This window comes from Perissodus microlepis, chromosome 20 (genome assembly GCF_051167445.1).
Source record: "Perissodus microlepis isolate ML-2025 ecotype Zambia chromosome 20, ASM5116744v1, whole genome shotgun sequence".
NCBI classification, from domain to species: Eukaryota; Metazoa; Chordata; class Actinopteri; order Cichliformes; family Cichlidae; genus Perissodus; species Perissodus microlepis.
In genome coordinates, this window is record NC_140480.1 from 22,095,231 (window position 1) to 22,118,261 (window position 23,031).

Consider the following 23,031-nt stretch of genomic DNA (forward strand, 5'->3'; position numbering starts at 1 on the left):
GCATTTGTTATCACAATCAAATTTGTGGCTAAAGTCCTCCTGGCTAACTAACACAGCTGCACCCACTTACCATGTGAGTCCAGTGGAGCATGACGTTAGCCATCAAAACAAAGGCCCAGTTACCCACTAATAGGGTCTCTGGAAAATTCCTGGCCTCTGTGGGTGGAAGGTCAGCACCTTTGGATTCATTATTGTCACATATAACACCTTTAGTCATTATCACAACCATGCTGGCTCACAATAAGGAGTAGACCCTTGTCTTATGTAAGAAAAACAGCTATAGTTTCCATTAATATTATACTGGGTTTCCATTTTCTCACTTTATATTTTTGCCAATGTGCACTTATAATGTAAGCAAACTCAAACACGAGAAAACCAGCTGTCACCAAGCTGCCCACTGCAGTTATGTATTCCAGTGGTCACTTGTGCATTATCTGTCTATCTTTCACATTTCAGAGTGTAAATGGGTACTGAGCTCACAGCAACAGCTTTACAGAGACATAATTAGAAGGGAGAGGGTATGACAGATGGATTACAATCGTAATTGAGAGTGTGGAGAGTCTATCGTCCTAGCTGCACTGCACCTGCTTTGTCTTTGGCATAAACAGCAGAAGAGGTAAGAATTTGTCTTCTCGTGCAGCACGCCTGTAGAATTACAACATGTTTTTTTTTGTCTCCTTACAGGCACTATTTCTGGTTACAGTGGTACAGAAAAGCTTGGATAGCCCTGATTTTATTATTCCAAAGCAGATGGTACAAAATGAGACAAGGGGGCCCAGCAGCTCAGTGACCTTCATGTTGCTAATCTAACAATGCTCCTACATTGATCTAACATTAACACCTCACCCCTCGCAGAATATGCATGACTCCAAACAGGCTGGTGGCCTGTGTGCTTTCGAACAAATCACCTCGACGTGCAATTACCTCCAGCTCTGGAGTTATTTCTTTCCTGTGGATACCATCGCCCTTTCATTCGAGTCTGGGAATTAAACAGGTTTCCAGGTTAATTAATTTGACAGACAGAGCCCATTGTGCCTAGTGTCTGCCCAAAAAGAAACCTTATTGCCTCTTGTCCTGGATGTTGACTTTTTATTGTTCTTGAATTCGTCGTTCTTTAGAGGAGCACACAGTGCCAGCCCCTGTAATTGACTTGAAAAAGACCGTATCGAGCAGACAAGTTATTGAATGCTTGAAACAAAAGCTCTGGCTTTTTCAAAGGAGACCATAATTTATCTGGCAGGATGCCTGTTAAATATTGTGTGCCCCTGCCATGTGAAAACTATGACTCTATTTGGTTTTTTGGTCAGCTGTGTATTAAACATAAACCTCTCATTCCTCTTTCTTGTTGCTTCCTACTTCATCCCATGATGAAAGTGAAATGGAATTTGTTTGAGTGCACAGACACGTGACTCTTTGTCTGTATAAAAGCGAGGAAGGGGAGAGAAAGAAAGGATCCAAACCAAGGTGTAATCTCAGTCTAAATCACACAGCCTCCCCGGGGAAAAGGCCCCTCTTCCTGGGGTTAGTCAGTGAATTAAATCACAGTGAGGGCCCCATTTTTCAAAAGTAACCTTTCCATTGACAGTGTAAGTGGGAGTCTCACCGCCGAGTCCGAGCTGGGGAATTAGTGTCGTGCGTTGCGACACCAGTCTCTCCGGGTGTCATTTGTAAAGGCTGTTGCTGCATTTTTCCAGTCCTGCCTTCCTGTCTGTCTCAGTGTGCTCACTGTGGAGGTGGCCATCTGCCTCCCTCCCCTCTCACATCCCTGGTTTCTCTCCTCAGCAGTCTGTTCCCTGCAGTTCCCACACAGTTTCCTTAAATGTATTTTTAGTGCATCTCATGAATTTTGGCCCCAGTGTACAGTATGTACACCCAAAACTACATTGGACATGCACGAGTTGCCTGTTGAAAGATATTCATGTACTCAGCGTGGCTAATGAAGATAAATACACTACATGGCCGGATTAGGCTCGAATTAATCTCAACTTAATTAATTAGAAATTTGTCCATCCAAGCCTGTAATGTCAATAGGACATGTTTCAATTAGAACTACATCGCCTTTTCTAATCTTTTAATTGAACAGAAACTAATGGAATGAACACGTTCATAAAATGGGATTCCATGCCTCATAATCATTTTCACGATAAAGCAACTCTCTGAGGCTGCTTATTATTCAATGATAAACCAACTTAAGGGACTTATCCTGTAATCCACTTCCTGTTTCCTGTTTCCCAGAGTGCCGCTGTACTTTGCTTTTCCACCAACAATGTGGATGCTGTTGCTGCATGTGTGTTGGCTGGCTCACGAGTGGTCAGTTTCTAAGGTTACTTGAAAATGAAGGCTTATGCATGAATTATGTATTAACAGAGTGCTCAGCGGGCACCTCTTCTCTCGCTCCCCTTCTCTCCGCGTAACCCACTGAACATGTACTCATTAGCAGAGACTACAGTGATTATTGTTGTTATTTTGAATGTGCGATTTACTTTGAATGCAAAGCAGAAACTACCTTTTTAATTAATGCCTCAAGTTGCCAAGTGAGTCCCTGGCTAATGTATGCCCACAAAAGCAAATTATCATAATCTGCTTGTTTGTAAAAGTACCATCTGTGCAATTAAATAGTTTGGTGATGATAGAGTTTTGTTAGGAAGATGTGAGGCCTCCATGCTCCTACAGGTGTGGGCAATTCTCACCAGTCTGTGGACCAGTATGTTTAGCCAGGATGATGTTGATGATGTGCGTGTGTGGTAAGGGGGAGGGGGGGGGGGAGGGGGGGGGGTGATATGCGTTTATTTGTGGGGGCAGGAGGGTTGCACAGGATGAATCAGGAGTCTTCTGAAGAAGGGTTGCCTTGGAGACCAGCCTGGACCCCTCCAAACGTGTCTGCTATGCTCTCTCTCCCTCCCGTACCTCACTCTGCTCCGTTTTAAAGGTGCATCAGTAATGAATCCAAAACTATTTCAGGAAAGGCACTTTTTAGTCGGCGGGTGAAGCCCTTCATACCTGCAGCTCTTCTGTGTTTTCATAATGCCACAGATCTCTGTTCCATGCCTGCCACCGTCAACATCAAAAGAAAAGAGGGGGGGAAAACACTTTTGTGTCTATGTGTGTGTGTGTGTGTGTGTGTGCGTGTGTGTGTGTGTGTGTGTTTCAGGGGGATAACGGAGGGAGGGGAAGTAGGGAGACAGAGATTATAATGCTGAGATGCAGCCACTGAAAGGCACTCAGAGGAACAATTGTCTTATTATTCAAGTCTGTAAGTCCATTTGTTTGCTTTGTTTACCTTCTCTTCTGTCTGAAGATAGCGAGCGCTAACTTCCTGGAAACCTTTCCACAAAGTGATGCTAATCTTTTTTCTCCTTTTCCTTTTTCTTTTTTGCTGCCAGCTGAATGACGTCTCGCGTCGAAAGGGGGCTGAAAACTCGGCGCACACAGTGAATCCCTCGCTGTGACTCATTCATTTTGTATAAAGGCGACCGGTTGCGGAGACTGAGAAAGAGCCGGGGATTTAATTAGCTGTTTTTTCTTAGTCCACTGCTTAATGAACGCACGTTTGCGTTCACACTAACCGTTTTTTTTCCTTTTTCTTTTAACCCACCCCCCCTCATTCCCTCCCTCCGTCATTCCCTCCCCTCCTTTGGAGACTGTGGAGATGATATGCACCCCTGGGAGACAAACACCACAGCCGAGCGAGCCATTCCTGCGCTCCCGTGGAGTTGTTCTGGGGAAGGAGAATGTCACCCACTTCTGCCGGTCCTAAGAAGTATTGATTTAAAGCGATAATTCCTACTACACGATACTTAAATTCCGGGCTTTGGGTTGTGAAGATATGCCAGTTCCTCGCAGCGGTTTCATTATGTTTCTATTCGCTCTTTGGATTTAGCATAAATGGACAAAATTAGGCCAGATAATTTGCTGCGGGTTTTCGTCTCCTTTCAGTGATATTCTCTCTAACTAATGGATGTAGCCTCCCTTCCTGAGAGCGCTAAATTTCCGTTAGGGGCTTCACTATTCAACAAGCTTAACCGCTCACTCCTGGCTGTAAAACGATGGGCGCAGTTCGCCTGAGTCTTCTGCTGCTCCTTGGTTCCTCAGCCCAGCTTGTTGAATCTCCTCCCTGGTGACAAGAATGGGTTCGTTTTAGCAAACTTCTTAGCCTCTTCTGGTCTCATCATCGGCGGATCGCAGGCTTCTTCCTTCCTAAAAGTTGATCATGGCTTGTCCCGGTGTACGCGTGAAGCTGAGCTTTATATGGAGGGTGTTTTGGTTTATGAGGACTGTGATAGATTTCGCGCTGCCTCAGGAGACTTATGCACCCCATTCGATACGGACTGAGGGACACCTGACCCTCGGCGGACTCTTCCCGGTGCATGCCAGAGGAATCGATGGTGCGCCGTGCGGGGACCTCAAAAAAGAGAACGGCATCCAGCGGCTTGAGGCCATGATGTACGCTTTGGACCAAATTAACCAGGACGAGCAACTCTTACCCAACATCACCTTAGGCGCACGGGTGCTGGACACTTGTTCGAGGGATACTTATGCGCTGGAGCAATCGTTAACTTTCGTGCAAGCGCTGATCACGAAGGACACCTCCGACGTGCGGTGCACTAACGGGGACCCACCGGTGTTTGTCAAGCCTGAAAAAGTGGTGGGAGTCATCGGAGCCTCGGCGAGTTCAGTATCGATTATGGTTGCCAACATCCTACGCCTCTTCCAGGCAAGTCTGAGCGTGTGCACTAGTTTTGTGGCTTTAAGATAATCGCATTTTTTTCCCACTATTGCAGCAGAAGTTTGTTGAATTTGGAGGTAATGATGCGCTTTAGAGAGGGGTAAACACACTTTTTTGGTCGCCCAAAAGCAGCTTGAAAGGACAGCAAAAGTGAAACAGCTGAAAACTGTGTCTGAGAAAGGACACCAAAAAAAAAGAGAGAGAGAGAGAGAATCCATCATGAGCAAGAATCTATTTTCAGATGGTGGTATTGGATTCGATGTGTTCTCACTGATGCCTCTCTCCATCTTAAAACATGGGGCACAAAAGGAAGGTGAAGTGAGTTTGGGTGGTTTTTCAATCCACTAGACTGTGTGGATGAGACAGCTGAGAGTGCTGTTGCTTGTCCCCGGTGGTGCTGAAAGAACAGCTCCCGTCTGTTCCAGTCTCACTCCGGAGTCTGGATGAGTGGGCACTGACAGCCTGACACAATCACACCCAAACTCAACAACCCCCTCCTGAGAATAAAAGGCCTGTTTCATATGATTGCACATGATTATATGAACCTCTTGTACGTCAGACTGCAGGCGGTTTTATGAATTGTTTTGAACCTGAAAGCATTGAGTTATGCTTGAGTTTCCTTTAGCTTTTACCTACGGGGGAAGGGGGGCTTCCCTTCTGCAAAATAAGCTTGTTTCCATCGCTTTGCAGCCTGATTGAGCTCGATGGCTGCAAGTAAATGAAAGGTACTCACAAGACTAATTTCCAAATGGCATAGCTTGAGCATATAGGAAAACGTCTCTATTTCTGTTGGCTGAGAGTCAACTGATGATGTTGGCCCACTGCTGGTGCTGCAGTGAAATGGGAAATGCAGCAAGGCACCAGTACAGAAAGATTAATTATTTAAAACACATCTACATAGCAAAGTATTTAATTACTCGAAAAAACATGTGCATGCTTTTGCATAATTCTGTACAGTTTTTCCTGTGCGAGTTTAAAGTGGCGTTTAAACTGGGGAAGAGCTGCATGCAGATTGTAACTCAGAGTGGCGTTTAAACTGGGGAAGAGCTGCATGCAGATTGTAACTCAGAGTCTTGTCAGTCATTGTTTTTGTTCCAGCTCAGTTCGACAAATTGTGTAAGTAGCTGGTTAATTGCATCTGTAAGACCGTCAGAGTACTTAACAAGCTTTTAACCCCCACCCCCCGCCCAGTCGTCTTCCCTTTCTACTCTACAGACACTTACACATGCCACACATTTGTGTACATATATATATATATATATATGTATATATTCATTTTTCATATCCAGGGTTTGTGGTTCCTTTTGCCGGACTGATCGTCCCCACCACAACACCACAATCTTCAGCCTAGCTTTAGTTCTTGTTCTCTCTTCGTAGGCTCACTTAATAAATTAAATTTTTATTATTACAAGATCTTCAAAACCCTGCAGTTACGCTTTGAAGCATAACTGCACTTGTTATTTTGTTGCACGGCGCGAGGGTTGCAAGAGTTCCTCAGTTTCATGCAAGCTCTGAAAACCTATGCATTTGTGAAACTGAGAGGGTTTAAAGGGAAGCCAGATTAGTCCCTAATTCTTTTTATTCTCTCCTCCTCACACCAGGTGTACCAACACGTCTGCAAGTGTCAAGCTGTCAGAGTGTAGGCGTGGTGTTGCTGAAGCTCAGGTGTTGTAATCAAGCTTGTGGATTGACAGCAGTTGTCATGCAGACCCATCCATCACTTTGCATTTGTTCTCATTTCCTCAAAGTGCTGAAAAAAAGGCATATTTCTTCAGCGCACTTAAATCCAAATACCTTGAGAAGTTAGATTCAGTCCTCCTTTAAACCTTTTTGCCTCTGAGCACACTTATGTTTTCAGTGGAACCAGAAACAATGGTATTATGGATAACAAGATAAATTTGAGGCCACATGATACAATATAATCAATACATACCCACTTACTTGCATTAGTCACACTGTGTTTGTTTGGTAGGTGGCAGCAACTTTAAGTTTCTGAGGCTGCTTTGAAATAAAATCTATATACTACTCAGTGAGTCTTGTGAAAAACATCAAATGCCTGAGAAACCCCCATTCAGATATAATTAAACCAGCAAATGGGGGGGGGGGGATTCATATCAAAAAGATCAGACCTCAGTCAGACGGACTCTCTACAAAGCGTTCAGTTTCTTCTCTTAGTCAATTTCAATTAGACCTCATTATTGGTTGAGCTCCATAATCAAGAAATCCTAGTGTAATCTTTATGCTTCAAGACTGTGAATAGTGACAACCGATTCCCCACATTGTTCTCAGTGAAAATCATCAGGTCATTTTGTATCTCACTCCTGCGATAAATGAATCATCAGGGAAGCTAAATAATGATTGTAGGTTTTATTACTAGATTCTAAATATCATGCCTGTCTATTCAAGACGTGAGTAGCTGCTGAACTGTTAGTGCTGGGAAATTGACATGAGGGATAGATTTTTCTGAGGACCCAGGAGAGGTGATCAATACTGTTGCCATGGTGAGGCCGATTTGCTGCTAAGATGTTTTTATTTCAGTGCCTTTCATGCTGTGTTGGAAATGAGAAGCAACAATGCCACAGGAGGAAAAAAAATCAATCAGCCAAACTTTTGAATTGTTTGCATGTGTGTGGAAAATCGTCGAGTCCTTACTCTACGAATGCGAGCAGAGGTGGGAAGATGATGCTGTTGTTAATTTAAAAAAATTAATAACAGGTAACTTTGTACGTTTTAAAGTTCTGGCCTCTTGAATGAATCATGAAATTGATTTTGATCCTGATGACATTTACATCAGGGATTGCAGCCTGCTATGCTCCGTCGCATCTCTTCTCCCAAAGGCGGTGGCAAAACTTTGTATTGAATGCAGGTGAACTCCGTCTTGTCCTCTTCGTCTGGGGAACCGGCCCCTTCAGACTGGCTGTCTAAGTGAGGCATTGACGTCCTCTGCTCTCATAGCCCTGACAGGCTCCGGTCTGCTTTTTATCTCCCCCCTTTTTTTCACAGAATCATCACTGTGACTGATTTGAAGGAGATTGAAGCCTTGCAGTGTGATCTATTTAACTGACAATGGTAAAGACGGACACCAAAGGAATATGAAGGAGCTGTGTGTGTGTGTGTGTGTGTTTTGGAGAAAGCTCTAAAAGTGACATCGGATGGCACAGGTTTAATATATCTAGTTTTCTAAACACAGTAACGGTTGCCATTTGTACGTGGATGCTTGCAGCAGCTCATGTCCATTAGTCACATCCCTAGTACTGCATTCAGCCATACGATAAAAGACACCGTTGGTATGTTAAGTAGCCAGCATATGAGTAGATATGCACATATATGCCCACAAATTGGCCTATTACCAATGCTGAAGGGATGGAAACACAACTGTCTTGTGGATATCTAATGATCCACACCAGTGGCTTTGGCTTTTGTATTTCCTCTCCATCACTTACTAATTGGCTTTTATTCAGAGTTTGACATAGAAAGCCAACTCAGTACATTTTAACTTTATAACAAGTGCTTGAAACGTGGATAAAAAAAGAAAATTAATTTCCTAACTTGACAGTTATTTCTCAACTAAGGTTCAGCATTTAACTCATAAGTAAACTTTTTTAAGATCACAAACAACAGAGTTGGATTTGTTACTGAAGAGGACGGTGAATGAAGTTTTAGTAGTGCACATTTGACTACTGACTATAAAAAGAAAGTCAGCTGTGCCAAAAATAAAATGAAAAATGTTTTTAACAGCATAAAAAACAAGCAGAATTTATACTGTATACGAGAGATGAGATAAATACGTTAGATATTTCCAAATGTTCTCTTTTGAGAAATCAGTGGGATTTAGCATGCAGATGGAAATTGAAAACTCGACTGTATATGGATGACTTTAATAAGCCATCAAACCCATCCAATTATATCCACCCTTCTTTGCAGTCGTGACTTATCCACAAAATAAAAAGGGAATTATTGAATATTAGATTATGAGATCACAAAATGTACCTGTGTGGTTTAGTGAACCTAAGCCACACAGTTACTCTCAAATAGAAAGAAAATCACCGTGCGATGTTAATTTAATGCAGGCAGCATGCAAACATCAATTTTTCCTGATTATCCACCATGGTAGACTCTGGACAGGTCACCAGTCTATCGTGTAGAGGCTGATAGCGATTCACTTAGATACACAGCCAATTTATACTCACCAATAAGTCTAAGAAGCATGACCGTGGGAGGAAATTCCACACAGAAAACCCTCAGCCTGCTGGTGGATTCAAACTCGGAAAATTTGTGCCGGGGGTGATAGTGCTAACCGCTGCACCACTGTGTGCGCAAAAGTAAACAAATAAAAGAAGCATATTTTAGGACAGAAAAGACATCTTATTCATTCTATTTGGGTACACGACCTTTAGATTAAAATAAGGATGTGAACATGCTTCTATGTATAGATGAGATGTGATGACACATCATCTGTGGATTTAGTCACATTTAAGATAGGGTGATGATCCTAAATTGCAGGTGGCTGTGGCTCAAGATGTAGAGCAGGCTTTCTGCTGAGCGGACAGCTGGGGGTTCGATCCCTGGCTGCTCCAGTCTGCATGCCGAATGATTACTTAGACACAGAATAAAGTGTGTGTGTGTGAAGTGGATTTGAGACACGTTGTAGAAAAGCACTATCGGAGATCCAGGCCATTCTAAATATAAACATTGCTTTAACAAAGTGTAATACTTGAGAGAGAAACGTTGTAATAATGCTGTCATGCACATGAAGACTGGGGTTAATAGCTTTACGTGATTAACTTAAAAACAAGTGACATGTTGCGGTGGTGGCTGATTTTACAAGTTCTATGGTTTTGTTGTTATGACAACATTAGATAGTATACTTATTTTAGAGCTGTAAGAAGAAAAAATACAAAAAAACAAAAACAAAATAAACATATGCAGAGAGATGCTGTTGAACTTGAAATGAGTCTGTTGCACTTTAATTTATGATTCTGAATGCATTGTCTATAGTTCGGTGACATTCACTTCTAGTTGAGACTGAGAGCCCTGCTGGTTTCCATTCCAGTCGTTTAATCAAGTGCTGACTTATGGGCAGTTTAAACCCGAATTGGCAAGGTGAAATTTGCTCACACTTTGTGTTAAAACGCATGAAATCCAGGAAATAATGCGGGCAGGGATACAAGCACAGCCTGCAGGTATTAACATCATTAATAGGCTAGTAAGAGTTTCCAGAATTTGACAAATATACACCATTTTTTATCAGTTTCTATATACCATAGTTTTTTGTACTTGCATCCCTGCCATCCAGGAAGAACCTTCCTAAGCATACAGTTATACAAACAAGGATTCAGACAATCAATACTTACTTAAGAAGAGGTCAATTCCACCGGCTCTTTTAAATTGGCTGGATATTGGTGGGACTTGCCATTTCCCAGGCCAGAGTTCAAACGTGTTGAACTCTGGACGAAGTGAGAAAGACAGGAAGATCAATATACGACGAGAAGCAAATGTATCTCACCTTTCTTGGTGCATCCTCAAACAATGTTATCTGTTCCGAGAGGATTTCAGCGGGACTGAGAACCGCTGATCTTGTTAAGCAATAAATGTGCATGGATTTGATGTGAAAATTGGATTTTTTTGCACACATATTGCAGTGTTTACAAAATGTTTTCAGATAATGAACTGTACTCAAGGAAAATGCATCAAAGAGTCCGCCAAATCCTGGGTTCAGACCTACACAGACAACCGCCGAGACAGACGATGCCTAAGAGCGTGATGTCTTTTGAAATTTCCTTCCTTCCTCTCTTTTTAGTTCAAGCAATGTTGTGAAGGAGTGCTGTTGAGTAGACCAGGTATATATTCACACACCCAAACACAACACATGGCGAGCAAGTAATGCAATATTAATAAAATGAATAAAATATCCCTGTTAGACTAGTTGTCATTTCTGTTGACATAAAGCCATTAGGTCAGTAGACTGCCACGGGGAGAATATGAAAAACCATCCAAGCCCTTATATCAAGGTCTTGGTCATTCCCTGCAGGCCTGGGGGGGATGCTGCACCCTATTATTAAGCTACATAATAGCTTGCTACATGAATAAATGTTTCTCAATGAAAACGCAGCCAGTACATTTTTATACCGTTCTTTGTTTTCAATCATAATGCAGCTTGTTTATTGCATTGTGATTCCATTTATAGCTGGAAAATGTTGATATGGTGTCTTTAATGAGGTGCCATCCCTCATTTCTACATGGGCTTTTGGGTCTCTTCTTGACAATTGCTGCAGTTTGACTTCCCCAGAGGGGCTGTTTCCCCTATTTTATTCCACTGCCCTGGAGGGTGGGGACGAGGCCACCTGCTTAAAAGCTTAGCTCTGCTCACAATGAGGTCACAACCGTATTCCGTCAAAAGTTATTGTTGGAATGACTGTAAAATGTGACAAGAATAGCACTAAGACTTTGTTGGAAGTTTGCTGCAGTTTATCTGGTGAGCAGAAGGAGCCATGGAAGAGGAAACCCCATTACGTCCAATCTCCTTACGGAGATGAGTGGAAAAGCATGAGGAGGTCTCCGCTGGCTGCAGGCCGGCCTCTCACTCATCCCTCCAAAAGGAAAAATTGTCCCCATTGCCTCAGCAGAAAATGATCCAGCACGGGCTGAAAAGACTTATCAGAGGCCTCATTGTAGTTTCGTTTGCACGCAGGAACAAACTACAGCAAACTACAACAGTACAGCTAAGAGGCTGGACCACTTAGCTACAGTGGACTTAAGTGCTGTAAGGCTAAGCACAGGATATCTGAATGAAATTTGCTTTTTAAATATGATCTGTATTTTATCCGGCACCTGTCTCAATCCTAGTAAATGAATTAAGTGGAACTGTTAAAAGGCTGCTTTTAGTGCTGTCTGTGAGAGCGTGTGCTTCTTCAAAAGGGTGTGCCGTGTGGTCCTCTCAGACCTGGATTGTGTTATTTGTTCTCTTATGTTCTTATCACTTGCTCTCAACACATAAAATATATAAATTTTTAAGGGAAAAGGTGAAAACAGAAGGAAAAAAGAGGAAGACATTACTTTAGTTGTCCTTATTAACATTTATGAGCAGTATAGAAACATTAGTAAATGGTCAGAACATGTTAAAATGTAAATATGCAGCTATGTGTATTAATGCATTTATTAGCACGTTCCTGTGGACATCCAAAAGTGAAGTAATGTCTGTAAATAGATGAAAATAACAGTAAAAGCCTCTTAAATCTACTTACAAACACATTATGCTCATAAGTAGTGTACGAAATGTTAGCAAATATTTCAGTATGCTAATGTTAGCATGTTCGCAAACAAATACACGTTGCCATTTAGAACTTAAATCTAGCTAAGGTTGATGGAAATGAACCTGAGTTCTGTATGTGTGTGTTTTATGTAAGAAATCATTCAACAGTGAGAACGTTTTGCTTTTTCATTTTAATGGAGAGTAAAGTGAAGCGTTACAACAAATGGTTAAAAGGTCTGAAAACAAGGAGTGTTAGGCTGAGGGTGCAGCAGGAGGTAAACAAGTGTTGAGAACACCAGTCATCCTCTAGAGACCAAGATTTTCTGCACAAAATTTCCACCTGACAGATAAAAACAACAACAAAATTAAATAATTAGAGACCAAAATGGTGGCTCGGCCTGCTGACTGACAGATCTGATCGTCACTGTTGTTTTGAAGTCTCCATCACACACTTCATTTGGTTGAGGGTTAATAAAACAATACACTTAATACACTTCCTGCAGCGTGACTTAAACTTAAAAGTGACAGGAGATGCACTGTTCACATGTCTGCCTTGCCGTCCCTGGAGGCTGGTGGCACGAGGCTCTGCATAGACTGCACACCCGTGTGAGGGCTCTGATGTTGGCATGCCACTGAAGAGCGGCAAGAAGTAGAGGCACGCCACACGGCAGTTAGGACTGCGAGAGAGGAAAGAAAAAACACAATGGCCCTTCTGCTGCAGTGTTTATATTTTCTTAGTTTCCTCTTTAATTTAATGTGCCCCAGATTTGCATTTGCTTGTGAGAAGAGATGTTTGTTTTTGATGATTTTTAAAAGGTATAATTAGTATATTTCAATGTTTAATGCAGTCACTACCATAATTAATATGTCTTCCGCTTTTATGTGTTAATTAGTCAGAACCTTTATTTTTGTTGAACTAATACAAAAAAAGAAAACTGCTGCAGTGCAACAAATGATTGTATAGTCCAGATTTCTTATTGAAGTAAAAGCATATAAGCATTTTCAGCAAAATGTACTTGGACTGTGATTCGAAATACCCTCATAATTTACTAATCAGAATGAGTGCAGTTTGTATGATCCTTTTACTTATGACAAATATCGGATAATTATCCTGAGGCATTAATTTGTGATTAATTTAAGTAGAACAACTTTTAATTACTTTTTAAAAATCTGGCAGAATATAACAAAAATGTACACAGTAAAGGGTTTAGTCTTTTTGTGTGTAAAGTGTAAATTTAAAGTGTAAAACTTTAACAATAAAGTTGTATGAAAAAGTTGAGTAAATAAATTGTATACATGAGTACTGCATGTATACAATTTTGTTTGAATATGCCTGTTTTAATGTGTACATTCACCGGCCATTGTTGTTAGATACATTTGTTCAACTGCTCATTAACGCAAAACTCTAATCAGGCAATCGCATGGCAGCAATTTAGCAAATTTAGGCATGCAAGCGTGGTCAAGATGACATGCTGAAGTTTAAATTGAGCAACAAAATAGGAAAGAAAGGTGATTTAAATGACTTTGAACGTGGCATGATTGTTGGCGCCGGACAGGTCTGTCTGATTATTTTTGGAAACTGCTGATCTGCTGGGATTTTCTCACGCAGAGAATGGTCCAAAGCAGAGAAAATATCCAGTGAGTGGCAGTTCTCTGGACGAAAATGTCTTGCTGATGCCAGAGGGCAGTGGAGAATGGCTACACTTCTTTGAGCTGACAGAAAGGCAACAGTAACTCAACCACTTGTTACAACTGAGGCATTTCTAAACACACATCAAACCTTGAAGGCAGCAGAAGACCACACCAAGTGCCACTCCTGTCACCTGAAAACAGGAAACTGGGGATATCATTTGAATGTGCTCACCAAACTTAGACGGTAGTAGATTGGAAAAATATTGTCCGGACTGATGGGTCTCGATTTCTGCTGCGATGATTGGATAGCAGGGTCAGAATATGGCATTAAAACGTGACAGCACAGAGCTATCCTACCTTATATTTGGCAGATCAGGGTGTGGGTGGTGGTGTGCTGGTGTGTGGGATATTGTCTTGGCACACTTTGGGCCCCTCAGTACCAATTAAGCATTGTTTAAACAGCACAGCTTACCTGGGTATTGTTGCCGACCACAGTGTATCCATCTTGTGATGGCTACTTCCAGCAGGAAAACGTGCTGTGTCGCAAAACTCAAATGGCTTCCACAGTCAACAGGTCTCCTTTGGGATATGGTAAATTTACATCGTGGATGTGCACCCGACAAATCTGCAGCAACTGTGTGATGCTATCAGGTCAGTATCTGAAAAAAATCTCTGAGGAATGTATCCAGCACCTTGTTGCATTTGTGCCATGAAGAATTAAAGCAGTTCTGAAGGCAAAACACAGGGTCCAACTCAGTGCTAACAAAGGTGTACCTAATAAAGTGTCCAGTGAGTGTATGAGCATGTTTGCTCTTTCTATCAGAGATGTCGAGGTCCAGTATTCTCTTCTTCACAGTGTACATAATAAACTGTCACTGGGATTCATTCCTTGTCCTTCAGTTGTGTTATTACAGCAGGGCCTCGGGGTGCATCAAAACAGTCATTCAGACAACACGCTGTAATATACGGTATAGCCATTATATCAGCCAGCACGCTCTGGCCTTTATTGGGGGACTAAATTATTAGAGTGCAGCATGGGCCCCAGGTAGTTAAGCTAAAATACCTGTTGATTTTACATGTGAAAATAGAAGAGCGGAACTCCAGAGTTTCATTAGCTTCAATTTCATTTTGTGTGTATTTCCCTCGAGATAATGTTTGGTGAATGTTTTTTTCCCTCTTCCCTCTTCCCTCTCTTTCTCTTTCTTTCCCTCTCTCTGCTGGCTATGCAGTGGAGTGTGAGTGCTGTTTGAACGTGTTTGTGTCCTCTGTTCTTTTGAGCTTGAAAAGTATACTGTGCCTCAGCAGCCAGCATACATAAAAAATCAGTTGACTGGATTACTGTTTTCACATGCAAATCCTGTGGGATTTCAAGGGCTCTCTGAAACGCCCGTTTTTGACAGGTACATTGATTTGGGGGAAGACCTCAATCACCATTGACATTTTACAAATTATGGAAGCTCTTTGCCTTCAAATAGAGGATGCTTAAACTGCAGTTGTCTCCTGGACAGAAGCTATTGATGACCGAATATAGTGTTTTTTAACTGCCTTATCAGTGCTGAAGCACTTACATGTTACCCTTAATGAGGCTTGGTGGATCAATAGCAACAATGGATTATGCATAGAGGTGTCATGTGCTCATTACCTGGAAGTTTAAGTCCAATGAAATGCGATACATGCCACCATAAATTTGCTCCAGCTTTTGTGTACGATGCATCATCTTGTCAAAGACTATTCTCGCCACTCTTTAGTTTATGAGGCTAATTATAAAAAATGTATTTAGTACCGAAGAAATCTAACCACACTGTATTTCAGAGTTAGTATTACAGCTTGTGCACTATATGCCTGGCAGCTTATGTTTTAGTATCTATGTCTGCTTGTATTAAGTGTGTTTGTTGCTACTGAAATGCCTATATTCATTCACATTAAAGGGACAGCTCACCTTAAAATCAATTTTTGACTTTTCTCTGGCCTGGAGTGCTATTCATCTATGTAAAATGTTTTGATATGAGATGCCCAGTTTTTGAGATATCCACTGTAAAAAGCTGTTTTTAAAAAAGCTGGATCTCCTTCCAGAAAACTTCCTAAACCTGATGTTAGCACTTTTATTTAGAAGCTGTACTTTTTGTGCTCTGCTTTCTAGACCTGTCATCTGAAGGAAGCATGCACCTAGCTACATGCTGTGCTGAGGGAGGGTGCCATTAATTTTTACATCCTTCCACACTGTCACTAACATGAGCTTCTCGTTAAAAGCTAGATGGGCGCTTTCTTTGGCAGATCGTTACGGTTTGTGGTTATCGGTAGCAGAGCTCATTTGAATTTTAATGACTTGCTGGCTGAGTCTCACATAATTCTTGATGTGTGGTTTACCACGAGGTTAACCGCTGGTTGGGATGGGGGCTGAGTTTAGGCATGTTCTAGTTATGGCTAAGATTGAGGTACTGTATATCTGCAAGGAGTTCTTGTACTTTAATTTAATGAATTCCTAGATGACAAATACATGTGTGTGTGGGGTTTTTTGGGTGGCAGTAATCCTTCCCTCTCAATGCTCAATTTTCCAGCTCCTGTGCACAGTTGGAAACACATCACACCTTTTTATATTTGGAGAAATCATCCAAAAAAAGGTTATGGAGCAGCCAAGTTAACCACTGACGCTTTGAGGTGTCCTTCTACTATATGTTAACACTTTACATTTAGGCCATGTGCAATTCACATAATCCTGTCTTTCTTCAATGCCGTATTCATGTGTTTAGCTTCACTAATACCGCTATAGAGGAATTTTCTGTCTCTGAACCCTGTCATCATTTTTATATAGGGATTTGGATTAATGTCTGAGTCTTTAAAAGTTACTGAAAACACAAAAATATATATATAGAAAATCCGTCTTTATGAAACGCATATGAAATTTGTACAAAAATACATCAAGACTTCATACATATTGTATTATGAATGATCAATGAGCCAAAAAGCTCAATATTCAGCTTTTTAGATCTTTTATACGTTGAAGTTTTTTTGTTTGTGATATTTCAGCTCGTTTGACAGATTGTGTTATTAGCAGGCTTGAGATCCACATGAGCTGTTCTGGGAGAGATGCATGTTCGCGCTCGTGTTGAAAATAAAGATAACCTTTCAGTAGTGATGTGTGACAGTTTCATTGTATTTGGCAGGACTCGTTCCTGTTTCGGCTGGTTAAGTTGTCTGGGGGTAATTGTCTGATCTGGCGTCTGTTGCGCATCTTTGATTCCGGCTCTGAACTACATGACAGCGTGTAGCCTTCTTACACTGCGAGTAGAAGTTATGTGAAATGTTCATGTCACAAAAACACATCGCACATAAATTTTCTCGGTCCATTAGTTGAGACACTCGCTTTGATGAATCGTGATCTCACTTAGAATGGAGTCTGTTTACACAGAATAGCTTTGCGTGAAAGACCGTGTCCAGTTCTTCCACTATTGGCAGGTTTTCAATAGATCACTGGAAAAAGCTTCTTGGGCTCACTGAGTGAACTATTGTCCATTGTTCTGCTTGTGCAGGGATTGTAGTGTGTTGCTGACATGACTGGCAGGTCAGATGTCCTCAGTGATGCATGACACCCGGAGCACAAAGCAGAACAGAGAGCCTCAGGGCCGTCTGGTCATGATTGAACAAAGGGTTGTTCTCATCAGAGTATATTGCAGAATCTACAGTGCTGTGAAAAACTATTTCCCCCATTCTTGATTTCTTTTTTTTTTCTTTTTGCATAATTGTCAGACTTACATGTTTCTACCCCATGACTCTGACAAGGGTAAGCAGAAGAGAATGGTGGATGGGTGTACAAGTTTCAGATCATCAAAAAAAATCATATTAGACAAAGATAACCAAAATTAAATACAAAATGGAGTTGTGAAGTTATGATTTCATTTATTAAAGGAAAAAGCTATTCAAAACTAACACTATGTGAAAAATGATCTGGTTAAGGCTAAGGTTGAGGTACGTTAAATCTGCAGGGATTTCTTGTACTTTGATTTTCTAGATGACAAATACATATGTGTGAGTGGGGCAGTAGTAGCAGTATGGTTCCAAGGCGAAACCCACTGCTGACAAAAAAGAACACAAGGATGATGATCCTTAAGACTTTTGGAGAACATTTTCTGTGGATTTGAAGGTTTTTGGAGTGGCCTAGTCAAATCCAGGCTTAAATCCAGTTTAGATGCTTTGGCATGACCTTCAGGAGGTTGTTGATTCACAAAAACCCTCCAATGCGGCTCAATTAAAACAGTCTTGCAGTGAAATGTGGGCCAGAGACACATTGCAAGTTATCCCAAATGCTTGATTACAGTTCTTGCTGGCAAAGGTAGCACAACCAGTTAATAGATTTAGGGGGCAATTAAATTTTTCACACAGGGCCAGGTAGGTTTGGATATCTTTTTTCTATTAATAAATTAAATCAGCGTTTAAAAACTGTATTTTGTATTTCCTCTTGTTGTCTTTGTTGTTAAATGTGTTTGATGATCTGAAACATGTAAGAGTGACAAATAAATGCAGTGTAAAAAAAAGAAGAAGAAAGAAGTCAGTAATAGAGCAAATATTTTTCACACCATTGTTCAGCCAATATAAATTTCATGATCTTTCCTAATGATAAATATATACCAGTAATAGTGGCCTCGGTATTAGCAGTGGTGTAGTTATTTTAAAGACTCATTTATGTGGAATAGATGGATCAAAACATTTCTTTTTATTAACATTTGATATCATAATAATTTAATCCAAATGAGTGATTACAACATGTTCGTCATTGTTGTGGCAGCGATTAGCACTACAGAATGAAGGTTCCTGGTTTGAACCTTCTGGTTGACCGAGGGCCTTTCTGTATAGAGTTTTAATATTTGCATGTTTTCCCATGCCTGCATGACTTTCCTTGAATGATCTAGCTTCCTCCCTCAGTATTTCCTCCCTGCATAATTCTGATACTGTCAAATATCTGCATTTAAATTGGCCATAGGTCTAGAGAGAGGGTTCACTCATCTTCTTCTCCAATACCAGCTAGCGCAACCCCAAACTGGATAAATGCTTTAGAAGATGGATGTGTTGATGTTGTTCACTGTGATGGATTACAAACAACTAGGGCAACTTTCAAGAGTATCCCAATGTCATGTTCAGAAATGATTGTGTACCTGTAATGGTAGAAAAATACATTTTTGAATTTTAAAACAAAACATGATTTAAAGTGTTGGGTGAAGGAAAAGGGACTTTGTAAATGCTTACATTTAGTCAGGTGTAGTTAGCAAAATAAAATGTAAAATTAAGCAGAAAAACAGACAAATATACAACAAGACTTAGTGCCCAAAGCTGTGCTAGAGTCTCTGGAGCCTGTACTTACTATGTTAACCATCTCTTCAATTAGCATTAAACACAGAGTAAAGCTGTGGTTTATTCTGATGTAATTAGTAGTGGGTAAATTACAGTAAAATGTTAACTAGATGCCAGCGCTGGAGGAAAAAGTCATGGATCAACTAAGTGATTATAAATTGTCTTTAGAGGGCCATGAAGCATGTGTGCTGAATCTAATGACAATCCTGCCATTTGTTTTTGAGACATTTCATCAAAAATAGCAAAACTCAGTCTGCTGGTGGGCCTAGAAAAAAAAGTAACGTAATCACCAGAGGTATTGGATTCAAACTGTCTATATAGTCTTTTATCCTGTCTTCCTTCTCTCACCCCAACCGGTCGCAGCAGATGGCCGCCCCTCCCTGAGCCTGGTTCTGCCGGAGGTTTCTTCCTGTTAAAAGGGAGTTTTTCCTTCCCACTGTCGCCAAAGTGCTTGCTCATAGGGGGTCATATGATTGTTGGGTTTTTCTCTGTATCTATGAAGCGCCTTGAGGCGACTTTTGTTGTGATTTGGCGCTATATAAATAAAATTGAATTGAATTGAATTGAATTGAAAAACTTTGGACGCGACGTGTGCAAGATATCACTGCAACCTATCTAATGGAAATCGACATATTTCAGTCTTGACCAGAGTGGTGGATTACCCGATCATTGGGTGGGTATAGATTTATAAAACCATGAGAGTATCACTGCAAAAACCAGCCTGAAAGGAGAAAATTTTAAATCAAAAAACCCAGAAGGATATCAAAAGTAGTCCTCATTTTTTAGAATTTTGTATCAATTTGGTAACCTCTAATGGTGTTGTGTATTGTGTAGCATTTTTAGAATATGCATCCCTAACAATGGCATCAACTCACTTTCTTACAAGACTTAAAGATAGTAATTTATTGACAGCTCAGTCACATTGAAAGCATATTGCTGTTGTCTGCCTCCCAGCAGAGCTTTTATTTTCTCATGAGTCACGTAAGCTGAGATCTTGAGGCTATTCTGGCTGACCCCTGTCTAGACAGAAGAAGAAAGGTGAATGGGCTTTTGCCGTGAGGACCCAGAAACCGCTGGAGAGAAGAGACTTTATTGACCTGAACTGAACCTCCCGGGGCAGTGTACATCCACCAACAAGTTCTACCAATAAAATGCCTCGTGTGAAAGACAGTTAATGTGAGGGCCAGTTAGTCTGGAAATCCCTGTTAAGATTTTGTACATAAAGGCCTGGGTGGAAGGTCTTGGTGTGCAGCTAAACCCAGAGTAATAAGGGCAGTAAAAACCTCTACAGTGAAGACTTAAAAAAGTGTGGGGGGGGAACCCAGTTGCCTTTTAAATCACTTTTATTATGGGCTTTATACTCGACAGTTTCTAGTTTTTGTTCACTTTTGTTTTCATGCAGCTCTATTTTAATTGTTTATCCGTTTCGGTATTTGTTTGTTCGTCTATCCCCTCATTTGTTTTTCATTTCAATTTAACTACAATTCTCGTGTTTGTACATTTTTATTGCCTTTTTATAGATTTGAATTTTCATTGTTGTTATGCAAATTTTATAAAGCCGTGGTCGATGACTGTGAATATCTTACTGAGTGGCAGTTTAAGCAGCTAAGTCTGCCTATTTCTTGTAACACAAGCATCTCAGCGCCGTAGAAATTACACTACACACTGTGACTGCAGACAGTCTGTAACCGCTACAGTTACCACAATGCACAGCACAGTGTGTGGACATTACCTCTGTTTTAACTCACCTGTGTGAGGAAAGTGCATTTGTCTCCATGTTCTTTCAACTACTCTCAACATGCAGATCCACGAGGGCTGACAGGGAATTTGGTGTGTGTGTGTTGCGAATGCAGGTGTTGCAGATAATATACTACAATCTCAACTCTGGGAGAGGTTCAAGGCAGCACTGCAGGCAATGCCAAGCAAGCAGATAACTGCTTATGAAAATGTTCTGTGCGCCTTCCAAACCAGTACATATGTCTCAAGTGCATGGCATCAAATAAGAGCTCAGAAGCACTAACACAAGGAATAGGATAGCTGTGATATTTTCCACGCCTGTGATCAGTCTGTAATTATATGGCCCTGCTAAAAAATTCTTTGTGAGCAGACAGGGACGATAAGATCGAGGAGGCTCACCCGCATTGTCTGCACTATTAGGGGAGAAATGGGCCTGGTGATGATGCTCTGTCGAGTCTGAAGAGAGAGCTATATAGGGAGCGAAGGGGGGGGGGGGAGTACAGAGGGAGTCATTGGGATGCAGGTCAGAGTGTTGCAGGTGCACGACTGACAATGAATGTGTCAGACCCAGCATGCTCCAGGTGGAGGTGGGAAAAACATGAACCTATGCTCGCTCTTTGGTGAACAATATGTCAGAGCGATATTAGGACTGGACGAAGCAATGAGGCTGAGCAGGGGTGTCGACGTGTGCCGCACACCTATAATTCCCAAAGCACAAATATGGACATTTGTATTCAGATGTGTCACATGAGGAATAACGACATGTAGATTTCAGCATTATTGAGATTTCCTATTTTTCCAGCCGAAGAAATGTAGTCAGCATGCAGGCTATAAAGAACACAGAGGGAAAAAACGAAACTGCGTCCAGTGCACTTTGCAGCTGGGAAAAATCAATACAGCCAACTGTAATGTGAGATCCCGTGGATTTAGAGGAATACATTTGATAACACTTAGTCATAAACCTGCAGGCTGTGTTTTATTCTGTCACACCTGAAGAGAGCGCACAGCACAGCCTCGATGATCAAGGCTGTTCTGTTGAACCGTATTGTTCTCTGCAGGGCCTTGCTTTGTCTGAATCCTAAGTCAAAAGAAGCTTTACGGAATGACTTGAAGAGATACTGTATCTGTACAAAATAACTCTCATGAGTGACAGGATAAAAGCTCGACTGTCATGCCAGCATGAAAGGCAGGATCCTGAACTCAGTAGGCTCTATTTGTGACATGTGTTTGTAGCAGCAACAAACACACTACACCTTTACGATGTACTGCATAGATGCTGAGCTTCTGCTCAATACACACTCTTCTCTGATGAGGCTTATAGGCTGCTATTTGGTGTTGGGAAATTATTATTTCTTTGAAATACCGATACAGTTGAAATAGCAGTCTGTTTACCAGATGGAAAGATGGAGGTCGGTCAGGTTCCCTTTGTGAGCTATCCACACTTTCCTCCCACGCCTCAGCTTTACTCTACTGTGTGGCTCTCCTGGTCAAATATCTGATTTGTGAGTCATACCTAGCCTCTATACCCATGGAGAAACATGCTGGTTGTCTTAAAATACACTCTGGCAGGGCAGCAAGAGCTCAGGCCCGGCACAGAGCACGGGAGCTGCCCAGGGGACTGGCATGGAGTGAGCGGGAGAGACAGAGGGTGAGGGAATCGACTGGGAGAAAGAAAAGTGGGCGGAAAGAAGGAGACGATGGAAGGTCGTGTTAGATAAAGGATTATAAAAGCCTAACTTTCTGTCATGTAACACCGGGGCTAGTTCAACGTGTGGGCAACTCTGAAAGGGTGTTGTGATTTCTCTACAAGAAGAAGAAGAAGGCAAAAAACCAGCTGCTGCAACAATAAACATCCTGATTGGTTAAATAGTGTTCAAGTAATGTCCTTGTTGAAAAGCTGCCTGGAAAATGGCAAAACGAGCGATATTAGGCTGGCCTTGGAGAGGAGAGAAAAATGAGAGTAAAGACATTAGTGGTGGAGGGATTAAAATAAGTAACCTGTCTCCAAACCGCTGTTAAAACCTAATTTTCGTTGCCAACTACAGTATCTTTTAATCCAAGACTTGAGATACACACCACACTTAGGAAGGATGTAAATGTGAATAGTTGGGTTTGTGACTGTAAACTGGAAATAACTGCAGGCTGCAAGATGGCTGGCTTCAGCCATGTAAGTCACAGGACCTGTGCTACTCATGCTTCATTTTCACAGCTCCATCACCATGTTAGCGTGGTGCAACTTTAATTGTATTCGCATTTAATTTTAATTCAGTCTATGTATTGTAATTGTACTTAATTATAATAGCCTATAATTACACACTTTACTCTTTCTGTTCAAGGT

At 41.3% G+C, this 23,031-nt stretch overlaps 1 protein-coding gene across 2 annotated transcripts in view; it reads left to right on the forward strand.

Moving 5' to 3' along the window:
- Positions 1-3,187: 3,187 nt before the first annotated feature.
- Positions 3,188-23,031, forward strand: part of LOC146364491 (metabotropic glutamate receptor 7-like) — a 74,356-nt gene continuing 54,512 nt past the window's right edge. Inside the window, exon 1 of one of the 2 annotated variants that reach the window (XM_084918243.1) lies at positions 3,188-4,714. In XM_084918243.1, the coding sequence (XP_084774369.1) occupies positions 4,211-4,714 (504 nt within the window). In that variant the 5' untranslated portion in view covers positions 3,188-4,210. The remainder of the gene's footprint in view (positions 4,715-23,031) is intronic. The other variant, XM_084918242.1, reaches the window with a different exon arrangement.